The following is a 13248-nucleotide window of genomic DNA, read 5'->3' as shown; positions in this document are numbered from 1 at the left end:
TTAACGGGTCCATGGAAAAACCCTGTCAGATATAGCTGTTTGAGTGGGCAGAGCTCTTACCAGATGAGTAGGCAAACGGGGGTCAACGAATCTATATAAAAACAGTGTATAGACAAGGTGGGGGGGTTGTGTTGGTGATAAGTAACTACATTCATTCCGGTACAGACTTGTCTTTTGAATGGCGTTTGTCTGGCTGTCAAGTTGACCTGGTGGTGGGCTGCACCAGCTGCTACTCCACAGGGTCGGGAAGTGGTCAGTGTCCGGTGAGGTCGAGCTTGGTCACTGACCATTTATTTTGCCAGAATAGTCCTCTTAAAAAATGGTTATCGTTTTGCGGATTCCTGAGATCCATGAAAACGTTGACAGAAAGACGTTACGTACAATGACGTAGGTTGAAAATAGGTCATTTGTGGTGAGATTTCACGATATTCTAAAGCTAGAGTGCAGCATTACCCACTATGCTCTATGCCCCCAGGGTTAAAGCAGCTATTAGCTGGGGTCTCCTCTACCTCTCTGGAGAATGCATCTCCTCTTTACCTCTCTTTTGTTCTGTGGAATCATCACTCTGTTTTCTTCATACTGCAGGATGAGGGGGGGTACTGACATTTTCACCGTTCACCCTGTTCTAATTTCTCCCACTTTTTTTTTCTTCTCATGCATTTCTCTCTATATCTCTATCTATCTCTCTCTCTATCTCCATACTGGCTGCTGTAGAGGATGTCTTCTATCTTGAAGGTGAGGCTAGATCTATCGCTCTCCTTCTGTGTGGATGTGTGCGTGCATGTGCTGAAGTGGCATGTCATTGCTCTGTTTGCCTCTTCCTCTGTTGTAAGCTGTTGGTTTCCTGTGTTCTCTGCTGCCTTGTCTGTCTTTTATCCCCGTACTCACCAAGAGCCTCTGGCAGACGTTCTGTTTTCTAGGTAACACAAAGTTATTTCTAGGTAACGGATACAAGTAGAATTTGATGCAGAAACACTCATCCCACACATCTTTATTGAGATGGACACATTGTGCATAAATTAATGTGTGTGTGTGCTTTATTTTCAACGAAGCTGCTTCTTGTTGCACCTTGGCTAGCATATGATCAAATAAGAAAGAATAAATGGTAATTTACAGGTTTGAAAATGGGAGGGGTTACATAAAAGAGGGTTTTAAAATTGTTCATTATTTTAATCATGATCTCGTTAATGGTAAAGGTGATTCATTATAGCAGATGTGATGACATAGGCCACACAGTTAGCACCAAGTGTGTGACATGGTTGTGCTAAAAACAAAATCTGTTAATTAATGACTCGGAGGGGACAATTTTTGTTTCTAAAAGTAAACTGTTTAAAATAATACCAGGGTTGTGTTCATTAGGCACCAAATGGAAGAAACCTGACTGAAACGGGGAGTGGCTACTTAAATTCTCCAATAAGAAATTATAATTTTATTTTCCTGTTGCGTGCCCTAATGAACATGCCCCAGGTTTCTTTGGTTACTGCTGTCCCATGCTTGTGGAACTTCTAAGACTTTGTCACCGTGTATGTTTTCGTCTATGGAGGCAATGTGTGTGTGTTACTGTAGGCTTGCATTTACTGTGATGTTTTTCCCCCTGGCTTGAAGGTGTGTGTCACTGTGTTGGCTATGACTCTGTGTACCGTACCCTCCTAACAGTTCTGTCACTCCTACAGGACTCCAGTAAGAGCTCTGGGCCCATTAAGAATTTCTTCCCAAAACGCAGAGCAGAAAGAAAACATTCCGATGATGAGTTCCTCTTACGGAAAAGTAGGTTTGATCATTCCACTCTAGGAAATGAAACCATAAATGTGTTGCCACCAAGGAAAGCACAGATTCACACTGCGTGGCAAAATACAGTCGCTGCCTAAACAATTAACTCATTTCTCTCACTGTGAATCAACACTCCAGTGTAATTCACTGCACGTAACTCAAAACGCATGTCTCACGTGGTTTATGGTACCTCACACATTCAGTGTCATCGCTAGGTGAGACATCCAGCTCCTAGTAACTGTCCAGTAAAATCTCACTTTTTGAAGTTCATAGTCCGTTAACTCATACCCAAATAATGTTGTTGACTCATCCTATACTCATATTTGTGGCCAAAGTGTAAATAAAATAAAAACACTTCGGGGGGAAAAAATACTACTCAAACAGACTGTTTAAAAATGCTTGCTGTTTCCTCATTTAACGTGATGTCAAGTTGGCTGAGCTGGCCAATCAGCTTTTGCCATTTAATATTTTTAATGACGGTAGACACCATTCTGTTGTAGCCCTTAACCATTCTAACACAGAAAAGCTGCTTTTAAACACACTTCATTACCATTTATTGGAAGGAAAACTATTTCACTCATATTGTAATTAATTATAGGTCATATTTAATAGAAATCTGGAAAAACTAGACAGTTAATTTAAAGTAACTGGAACAATGAGAGGGGAACTGACCATCTGTAGCAGACACACAGACAGTTACCATAGAGATGAAGCAGCTAAATCAGTTGTTCCTGTCTGTCTGTCAGGTCTGTGTGTCAGTTGAATGTTGTAATTTAAAGTCAGTCTTTGTGGTTCAGAAGGCTCCTGACTCCCAGTTTCCCCTGTGCGCCTTTGATTGACAGGTACAGCTGCTCTGGAGGAGGATGCCCAGATTCTGAAGGTGATCGAGGCCTACTGCACAGGGGCCAGCCAGCATCATGCCAGCCAGCATCAAGCCAGCACAGGTGAGCTGAAGAGAGTGTCTGTCTGTGGGCACGCGCACTTGTATGCATCTGTGTGTGAGTGAATATTTTCAACCTGTCATAGATGTGTGTGTTATACAGACAAATAATTTATTTCAACAGGTACAAGGTGTGTGTGTCACACCTTTAATGGCCCATAGATAGGCATGGCAATGACTCAGACTTACATGTGTGTTATTGTGTCTTTCTGCAGCGGTGAGGAAAGTGTGTGTCCCTCAGGTCCTGCTGCCAGAGGAAGAGAAGATCATGGTGGAGGAGATGAAGAACAACGGTCAGACAAGCATAGAGGAAAAGTAAGATGGCCACCACTCAGGAGAATAGACGTTTATTAAACCATTACAACACTGTGTGTTAGGGCGGGGCGGTATACCATCAGAATGGAGAAAGACTCATTTGAAATCACTTATTTGTTGCCCCCTAAGATCATGAACTACTCAAAGTATATTTTAGAACTTTTTTATTATTAAAAACATAAAATACCGTATATTTTAAGATACCAATATGATATATTGGCCAGAATTCAAAAGGCACTCGCACATCTAGCTGTCTTTGTTGCAGGTGCATGGTAACAGTTGAATAAAATGAGAAACCTGCACACCGCTCTTGATAGTGTCGCCGCTCTTGATAGTGTCGCCGCTCTTGATAGTGTCGCCGCTCTTGATAGTGTCACCGCACCACTCTTGATAGTGTCACCGCTCTTGATAGTGTCACCGCACCACTCTTGATAGTGTCGCCACTCTTGATAGTGTCACCGCACCGCTCTTGATAGTGTCACCGCTCTTGATAGTGTCACCGCACCACTCTTGATAGTGTCACCGCTCTTGATAGTGTCACTGCTCTTTAATAAGCTTTATGTATCGGACACACTGCCTTAGCACTATTATGTAGACATGGCTCCACCCACATCCGTTCCACGCATCGAATGGGGTTGGAGTCAAGAGAAAAAATAAGTGCTACCAATATAACAATGTGCATTTCATAAATATTTGAAATAGTGTGTACGTTAAACGTATTAAACACAATGAGGACATCGACCTACCAAGCAAGTTTTCATAAATCATCGGCTACAGCGCAAGAAAAACGTCAGAGTAATCCTAAATGTTCACATTTACAACATAACATACATAGGCATTTCATCATTAAGACCTCTAGGAAATAATGTCTGGAGGGTGAAAATCCCAAAACATTCTCTTTTACTCAGAGTATTATGTATATCACCTGGCCATATCGCCCAGCCCTCCTGTGTATGACATGGATCTGCAGTTAGTTTTGTTTAGGTGGTCGTTTCAACACATCTAATACGATGCTTTTTCAAATCTGTGGTATTTATTAATCCAGTTAAAATTAAGAAATGTATTTCTTTACATAATAACGTTAAGGTATTAGCAAGTGGTGGTTTTACCTTGAACATTGAGAAGCAAGAAATTGCCTCGTCAATATTTGTGAAATTATGTTCGACTGCCTGGAACACTCAAATCCCAAAGCCTTTGTCAAAGAACATAATGTGACATTAAGATATGCTGTTGTCCCACTTTCTGATAACCTTTTTGTTTCTGCACTGGCAGGAGTCTGGTTGATGCAGTATATGCTTTAAAGGATGAGGTCCATGAATTAAAGAAGGTAAAACAAGAATTGTTCACTCTGAGAAATGTAAAGGCTGACAAGCCATTTTTGTTAAGTAGTGTTGGTGTAATGGGTAATTGTGGTTTGTGTGGGTTCATACTTGTGGGTGTAGGTGTGTTCTCACATCTGTGCTGTGTAATATTTAACTTGTATGGGTCTTGTCAGGAGAATAAGTGGATGAAGCATTGTCTGGAGGAGGAGCAAAAGTCTCGTAAGGAGCTGGAGAGAGTGGTCAGGAAGCTGGCCAAGCAGAAGAACGACTGTACCTGGGAGGATGGAGGGCACTGAACAACTCCCCATACCTACCCAACTACCTACCTACCTAGCCCGTGTGTGTGTGTGTGTGCGACTGTGTGTGACTGCCTTCAATCCCTACAACACAGAAGGGTTGGATTCATGTATCTGGACAATGGTTAGAGCAACTCTCTGGTCTGATGCTTGGAGGGGGGGGAATAACCAGAAGCGAAAATTCTGATTGATTGCCTCCCGTCTACTGGCACTGGTCAACTCTGATGGAAGCATTTTGGACAAAGGAGAAAGAACTACTGCTCTAGTGTCACCAGCTGCATCACCACTGTGGACTACTGTGTCTACATTTTCAATAGAACATCTAATGGGAACGAGAAGCCATCTTTCAGTTCAATGGAGTGTTCTCTTGCATGCATTTGTTTCAGCAGGAGAGCGACTCCCTCAGCCATAACTAGGGCTCATCCGTCCCACTCTACGTCTGTTACAGCACTGTTTCTTTATTTAGGTGTTGAGGACACCCCCTGCAGCCTTGTCGGGAAAGAGCGAGGCTTGCGTCGAGCTTTAGTGAACATCATTGGCATTTTGAGAATGCACGTTCAAGACGTGAGACTCTGCGTCTCCAAGCTATTTCATAGTCCTCAAAGCTTTAGCTTTTCATTTCAGATGGGTGAGACCTATCCATGAACTATCAAACAGTCCTCTAGCTCATGGTAAGTGGATTTCAATACCGCTCATATCCACGCTGGTGTTAACATTAGTGAATAATGTCCTTGACTGTGTTTCTTACAATCTGCATGGATGTACAGTATTTTTATGATATTGTCACACATTAGATGTGACAATCAATATATAGGCCAAAGCTTTCAGGGATATAGATATATAACAAATAGAATACCCGTATATGGTGTATTGCGTATAAAATAGACACATGTAAAGATGACAACGGTGTGGCCTATACTTTCTTACCGAAATGATATAACAATTAAATACATGTACTAATAATACATAGCTTTGCTTTATTCGGGAGTTAAAGAATATATATTGCTTATTTATTTTCCATGAAAACATTTCATTATGTAGGTAGAGACGTGTGTATTGTATGTAGGTTATATGGTACTGGGAACCCACATGGGGCGGTCTCTGGGTTTCTGCCTTAAACCAACCCGCACCGCAGAAACCACCTCTACAGAATGATAACCTAAGGATTTTTTAAAAAGTGATCTTTATTTATTTGGCATTGTCCATTGGGGAAGACAAAACACGACCCATTTTGATTTTAAGAATTTGGTACCACAGGAACAATGTTATTTGTACGTCGTAAACTGTCCCACAATGTGAGTTAGGGTTACATTCCAAGGAAGTCTCATTGCATCAGTGTCCTGCGCCCATTTTCAGAGTGTCTGAGTAGGACTGCTGTTCTAGGATCAGGACCCTCCTGTCCATTTTTTTAATCTTAACTAATTATGGTCTAAAAGGGAACAAAGATGATCCGTTTCTTGGACGGTTTGTAAATTTCGTCCCTGGTCTGTCGTTCTTATGCTTCTTTCTCATGAGTTAATGCAGATGGAGATATGTCCCCACTTTGATTGTGTTGATGGAGAGTGTAAAGTATGAGTAGTGGGATCAAGGGCCTCCTGATCACAGTGGATTAAGTTATGAGGTACAGAGGAAGTGGCAGGGATTTACATGCACAGGTTTTCTGTCATGTTTCCCATTTTCAATGGGGCTGATGGCACTGTTTAGACGTTCATGGGGACAGGTAAGGGTCGTGTAACAATTCAATGTGAACCGGGCTTTGATGCCTTATGTCAAGGCCTTAGGTGAAAGATTATTCAGTTGAATCACAGCACTTCCTCCCAGGATGACGTGCAGTGCATGCACTGTAGGACCTGATGTCAACCTCATACTGCAGAGTGACAGTAGGAACTTCATGAAAATGCAATGTGACCACTTCAGTATGACTGTTTTTACTTTAGTGTCACTCTGAGACAGTCAGTTGGGCAGTAGACCAGAATGTATAAAGAAACGTATCTCTGTTAATGTACAGTGATGATGACTCTTTCACCCCCTTAACCAAATGGGCCTATTGCCTTGTCCCTGTTTCCTGGCCACTGTGTTCTCTGTAGTCCTGATGTATAGCAGTATACTGTTACAAGCTGTTGTGTTCAGGTCCCACGGTCTGTCAGGTCAACTCCACATGTTTTGTCACCTGTACAAATGTCCTTCAGTATTGTTTGTTTGTTTTATTGCTGAGATTATTTTTACCATCAATATTTTTATCAATGCATTTTGTTTTCTTCATAAAGTGTCTTAAAGTTTTCAATGCCTGATAGCCTAAGCGAGCACTTGGACTGTTCCATCCTGCTCATGACGACTTGTCGGCAGACCACTCCATGTGTATCATTTGAAAAAGTTGTTTGACGCAAATTATAACTCTATTGTAAGGCATTTTTTTCCTTCTAGTGGCGGCATACTGTCATGTTTTCAGTATGGTCATTCTTTTAATAAAAATCAAACTTGATCCGTTGTGATTCATCAGTTTTTCTTTCATGCTGGAAAAGTCCATTGGTAAACTGCGTTCCACCTGTTCTCCACTTCTGAGTGATTGCACAGGTACATAGACCACGCTACAGTGACTAGCGTATGTTGAGAGAGACCCATGACGGGATGGAATGACTGAGTAAAGATGACATCCTGTGAAAGCCACTTCACCTCCTGACAGGGTACGCTGCACCTCTGCTCTGTAGACTTACTCTTTCCATGCAGCTCAACAACTCCTCTACCTCTGGAGTGGAATGGTCTATATGACGGCAGGGCTGTGTGGAGTTTGTCGCCATACGTTCGTACTGTTTTTATAAACCAGATTAGTCATTGTATCCCTGAAATCCCAATCGAAACCTGAAAGCCAGTTTCACTGCTCTTTAATTCTTCCCCTCTAAATCAGGACTGATTTAGACCTGGGACAAGATGGTGCAATTAATTCAGGTAGAACAGAAAGACAGCAGTACTCCGGACCTCGTGGGGCAGCGTTTCCCAAACTGTGTCATGGGGACCCCAAGGGGTGCACGTTTTGGTTAGCACTACACATCTGATTAAAATAATCAACTCATCATCGAGCTTTGATTCTTTTTTTTAATTAATCGGCTGTGTAACGCTACAGACAAAAAGAAAACGTTCACCCCTTTGGGTCCCCAGGACCGAGTTTGGGAAGCGCTGTCGTAGGGTAAGATTTGAATACCCCTGGAGTAGCTGTTACTACAGTATACAAAATGGCTTAGTCAGTGCCCTCTGTGAAGACCTCATATTGCTGTCACAGCATCCTCATGAAACGCACTGATTTTCATTAGACCTGTCTGGTTTTGTTGCACAGATCTTTTTGCTCTGGTGCTAATTCTAGAGGTTACTGCAGCGTTTGTTGTGAGGGGATGCAACATTGCTGCAGAAGGTTTGCGTGAGACACTTTTTCTTTTTTTTTCAACTTGGTTTCATAAGTTGTGTTGGGGACCATAACCATAAAGTACATGACATTTGTCTGTGGTGATGAGTCAAACACACCATTTAGTTTGATAATTATGCTTAGCAACCCACGAAATTGCGGGGGGGCTTGTGGAAATAAAGGTTTCACGGGTTGTGTCAGTTCCAAGCACTGAGATGATACTGTATGCGATAAACCAATTGGAAACTTACCACAGAGATATGGTTATTTTTAATTCAAATAATCAAGCACGTTTTAAATTAAAATATAATAATTTATTAACTATACAGACACCATCCGTCACAATAAATACACAGTCATTGCCAGGGAGAGCAGGTTATCCAATCAACAGCGATAAGTTCCAGGGATTCCTTTCACCATGGCCTTTTTTTAGAAAGATGTTCAAATTGTAGTCCATGAGCAGATCTGTGATCAGTCCTGTACCAAATCCAACAGCACGCAGGGCTTTGATTCCACCCATCACTCCAATACAGTAATAATCCAAAGTAATAGAGTCCATCCTCTCCATACTGTAGGTAATGTCTAGCCTACAGTTTATATAATCCAAAGGTGGTCGTCCCCTCCTCATAGTTGACCAGGCTGGGGTCCGTCACCCACACAGAGATCTGGTCTTCAGGCTCCAGACTAAACACTCCTCCCTGGAAGGCCGTACACACGTCTGTACGATTCTGGTCCCCCAGGCTGCAGTAGGCTGTCATCAGGTTCTTCTCCTCTCCTGTCTCCCCCTTCCTCAGCTTCACCCGGCTGGCCAGAGGGGTTTTGGGGTGCCATTTGGAGAAGGCCACCTGGGAGTAAATGTCGTAGTCTCCAGACTGCTGAACCTTCAGCCAGCTGGACTTGAAGTACTGGACGTTCCTCAGCACTGAGTGGCCTATGTTCCACTCCAGATACTTTGCTGTTCAACCAAACAATTTATCTTTTAAGAATGTGCATTTATTATGGATCCCCATTAGTTTCTGCCAAAGCAGCAGCAGCTACTCTTCCTGGGGTCCAGCAACATTAAGGAAATGTACATACAGTTCAAACGTTACACTTCGCAATACATTATTACACTACTACAACATATCTACAATACAAAATCGATGTGTGTATGTGTTAGCGTGTGTGTGTGTCTTCACTGTCGGCGTTGTTCCATAAGGTGTAGTTCTTTTGTTTGAATCAGATTTTACTGCTTACATTAGTTAAGAGTTCCATGTAGTCATGGTTTTATGTAGTACCTCATACTGACACTCTTATCTTGAATTGAGGCTGCAATTCCATAGGAAAAAGACAAACCAAGAATGTTCGTGATAAGTAACATCTCTTACATGAAGGGAGTGCACCAACCACAGGTTGCTTGACTATCATGCGTGCCATGGCTCCATTCGAGAGCAAACCCCCAGTGAGTTTGACAGCTGAAATGGAGAACAGACAGTCAGTCTTCACCCTCTCAGAATAGGAGGTTCTCTGCTGACAGTGTGGCAAGTAAAGCAGGTGAAGTACAGGAACACATATAAAGAGCTCCAAAAGTACACTGCTCAAAAAAATAAAGGGAACACTAAAATAACACATCCTAGATCTGAATGAATGAAATATTCTTATTAAATACTTTTTTCTTTACATAGTTGAATGTGCTGACAACAAAATCACACAAAAATTAAAGTGGAAAACCACACTACAGGCTGATCCAACTTTGATGTAATGTCCTTAAAACAAGTCAAAATGAGGCTCAGTAGTGTGTGTGGCCTCCACGTGCCTGTATGACCTCCCTACAACGCCTGGGCATGCTCCTGATGAGGTGGCGGATGGTCTCCTGAGGGATCTCCTCCCAGACCTGGACTAAAGCATCCGCCAACTCCTGGACAGTCTGTGGTGCAACGTGGCGTTGGTGGATGGAGCGAGACATGATGTCCCAGATGTGCTCAATTGGATTCAGGTCTGGGGAACGGGCGGGCCAGTCCATAGCATCAATGCCTTCCTCTTGCAGGAACTGCTGACACACTCCAGCCACATGAGGTCTAGCATTGTCTTGCATTAGGAGGAACCCAGGGCCAACCGCACCAGCATATGGTCTCACAAGGGGTCTGAGGATCTCATCTCGGTACCTAATGGCAGTCAGGCTACCTCTGGTGAGCACATGGAGGGCTGTGCGGCCCCCCAAAGAAATGCCACCCCACACCATGACTGACCCACCGCCAAACCGGTCATGCTGGAGGATGTTGCAGGCAGCAGAACGTTCTCCACGGCGTCTCCAGACTCTGTCATGTCTGTCACATGTGCTCAGTGTGAACCTGCTTTCATCTGTGAAAAGCACAGGGCACCAGTGGCGAATTTGCCAATCTTGGTGTTCTCTGGCAAATGCCAAACGTCCTGCACAGTGTTGGGCTGTAAGCACAACCCCCACCTGTGGACGTCGGGCCCTCATACCACCCTCATGGAGTCTGTTTCTGACCGTTTGAGCAGACACATGCACATTTCCACCTGTTGTCTATTCCATTTGCACAACAGCATGTGAAATTTATTGTCAATCAGTGTTGCTTCCTAAGTGGACAGTTTGATTTCACAGAAGTGTGATTGACTTGGAGTTACATTGTGTTGTTTAAGTGTTCCCTTTATTTTTTTGAGCAGTGTATTTGGACGGTGACACATGTTGTTGTTTTGGCTCTGTACTCCAGCACTTTGGATTTGAAGTGATACATTGACTGAGGTTAAAGTGCAGACTGTCAGCTTTAATTTCAGGATATGTTCATCCATATTGGGTGAACTGCTTAGAAATTACAGCACTTTTTGTACATACTCCACCCATTTTAGGGGACCAAAAGTATTGGGACAAATTCACTTATGTATTAAAGTAGTCAAAAGTTAAGTATTTGGTCCCATATTCCTAGCATGCAATGAATTAAGTACATCCAAGCTTGTGACACACTTGTTGGATGCATTTGCTGTTTGTTTTGGTTGTGTTTCAGATTATTTTGTGCCCAATAATAATGAATGGTAAATAATGTATTGTGTCATTGTGGAGTCGCACAACTGTCATACCCCCAAGACATGCTAACCTCTCACCATTACAATGGCAGTTGAGGTTAGCATTGTTTTTTGGGGAGGTATGATAATTGTGTGTCTAACTTTCTCACTCATCATTATCCACGATTCATTCAGGATTATCTGTAATCATGGTAGCATCCACTTTAATGCAGAAGTGTTTAGAAACATATTCTATTCTTATTTACAATAAAAGTAAGACAATACATTATTTATCAGCAATTTCGATTGGGCACAGCGTAATCTGAAACGCAACCAAAACAAACAGCAAATGCATCCTACAAAGGTGTAGTCACAAGCTTGATGTAGTCATTGCGTGCTATGAATATGGGACCAAATACTTAAAATTGTACTACTTTAATTCACATAAGAGAATTTGTCCCAATACCCTTGGTCCCCTAAAATGGGCAGACTATGTACAAAAGGTCTGTCATCTCTAAACGGTTCACCCGATATGGATGAAAATACCCTCAAATGAAAGATGATAGTCTGTACTCCAAAGTGCAGGAGTACAGATCCAAAACAACAACAAATGTGTCACTGTCCCAATACTTTTGGAGCTCACTGTATGTAATTAAATATTTTGACATACCTTTTCCTTCCACTTCTGAGACCTTGAGGAGAGAGAGAGCATAGCATTGCTTAATTATCTGTTAATACTGCATATTTCTTCTTCTCCAAATGTACTCCTAAAACCTCTATCTTAATTTGAGTCTCAGAAACCATAGCCTACCTTTTCCATTATGTTTTTGTATTTCTCCACAAGCTTCTCACAGTCCAGCATTGACTGGCTGTCTTTCTCACACTCCCCAAGTCTCCTCAGGACAATCATGTCATCCAGGTACTTGTGTTCAAAGTCCTCGTCATACTGAGCCCAAACAAAGCAGGAATTAATGTTAACATTATATTTAATATCAGCATTGATTAAGGAGGATCACGTGTCTTTCAAGTTCACATCAGGACAAGCTCATGAAGCATGTTAGGACTAAGCAGTTGTTTTGTATGTGCTGTTTCTAAATGTTTCTGTTGAATGTTTATTCTGGTCATGGAAAATGTTCTCATGAACCTATTTTAATTGTTTTATAACGGAGGTTGTTTCCTGTGCTTGAAGAATAGTAGGCCTAGGTTGAAACTGAAATACTTTAGATGTTGAAAAGACGCTCTTACTCTGTAAACCACAATGCTCTTTGAAAATACACTATACTATGTCACGTATAGCCGACGGCAGTCATATTCAAACAATATCTCTCTCTAGTAGAGTTCAGGATAGATTTCAGCTATAAAATAATTAAACGGGTCACACTTTATTTGGGTAGTCCGGATAGTTCGTCTAGATATGCTCTACAGGTGGTCATACTATCTGTTCATAAGCAACTGCTGGCTAAGGTTAGGGTTAGGTTTAGAATAAAGGTTAGGATAAGGACTAGTGTTCGTAGACAGTTAGTTGAAATGCTATTGAGAGTCTGTAGAGCATTCACGGATGGACTTATCCAATTAAAGTGTTACCAAAAATAAACTTGTATCCATGATCTATGATAGTTTTGAACGTGGCACTAAGAAACTAATACATGTATAACCATATCTAGAAAGGTGAGTTCTTACCTTGTTTTCCTTGTGGTACAGGTAGGTGAATCCCCCCAGTAGTAGCAGCATTTGGAGCACTATCATACCAATGAGGAACCCGAGGAGAGGTTTGTTGTGGCCCGGGCCTGGTGCTGACTTGACAGAGCCTAGCCGGGGGGGGATCGGTGGTGGAGGCAGGTTGGTCTGGTACATGTTGATCATGGTGGTGCAGAGAGATTTACTCTGGGGAGGTCGGGCTGCCTTCACACACCATTCACTTCTGAATAGCTACTGTCAGTCGACTGTCACTAGCAAGTGTGTTCTTCAGAGGCCACTTCCCGGAAGCTCTCGACTTTTAGGTGTGTACCTCTGAGTGCATGTCTGTGTGTGTGTGTGTGTGTGTACATTGTGTCTGAGTTTGATTTGAATGCATCAACCTCTCTAAACAATCCCATTTTTACCTGTTGGCTTCTCCAGTCCACGTTTACCCAGGGACTGATTCCAAAAGGTTCCTTTCTTGAAGTGATTGGTGTGTGATATGATAGAGCTTAGTAGAAATGCTGA

General features: G+C 42.3%; 2 protein-coding genes across 3 annotated transcripts in view; one reads left to right on the top strand and one right to left on the bottom strand.

Annotated features, from left to right (window-relative positions):
• LOC120062319 (rho guanine nucleotide exchange factor 6-like) overlaps positions 1-7125 on the top strand; it is a 30795-nt gene extending 23670 nt beyond the window's left edge. The window contains exons 17-22 of one of the 2 annotated variants that reach the window (XM_039012195.1): positions 715-735; positions 1674-1767; positions 2613-2714; positions 2926-3025; positions 4298-4352; positions 4521-7125. In XM_039012195.1, the coding sequence (XP_038868123.1) occupies positions 715-735; positions 1674-1767; positions 2613-2714; positions 2926-3025; positions 4298-4352; positions 4521-4643 (495 nt within the window). In that variant the 3' untranslated portion in view covers positions 4644-7125. The remainder of the gene's footprint in view (positions 1-714; positions 736-1673; positions 1768-2612; positions 2715-2925; positions 3026-4297; positions 4353-4520) is intronic. The other variant, XM_039012196.1, reaches the window with a different exon arrangement.
• Positions 7126-8627: 1502 nt separating this feature from the next.
• On the bottom strand, positions 8628-12906 carry LOC120062108 (CD40 ligand-like). The gene is made up of 5 exons (XM_039011919.1): positions 12724-12906; positions 11855-11989; positions 11714-11735; positions 9408-9494; positions 8628-8995 (listed from the first exon to the last, which is right to left on the bottom strand). Exons 1-5 carry the CDS (start codon positions 12904-12906, stop codon positions 8628-8630), a joined length of 795 nt encoding a protein of 264 aa, XP_038867847.1.
• Between the last annotated feature and the right edge of the window lie 342 nt (positions 12907-13248).

This window comes from Salvelinus namaycush, chromosome 17 (genome assembly GCF_016432855.1).
Source record: "Salvelinus namaycush isolate Seneca chromosome 17, SaNama_1.0, whole genome shotgun sequence".
In the NCBI taxonomy this organism is placed as follows: domain Eukaryota; kingdom Metazoa; phylum Chordata; class Actinopteri; order Salmoniformes; family Salmonidae; genus Salvelinus; species Salvelinus namaycush.
Note: the sequence above shows the minus strand (reverse complement) of the source record. Positions and strands in the feature narration are given on the sequence as shown.

Bases quoted from the DNA above. Each gene is read 5' to 3' on its own strand.
- LOC120062108 (XM_039011919.1), bottom strand. From the start codon at position 12,906: ATGATCAACATGTACCAGACCAACCTGCCTCCACCACCGATCCCCCCC. The intron at 11,990-12,723 runs GTAAGAACTCAC...GTTTGGGCTCAG, and splicing joins TGTACCACAAGGAAAACAAG to TATGACGAGGACTTTGAACA. The intron at 9,495-11,713 runs GTATGTCAAAAT...TCTCCATTTCAG, and splicing joins CTCAGAAGTGGAAGGAAAAG to CTGTCAAACTCACTGGGGGT.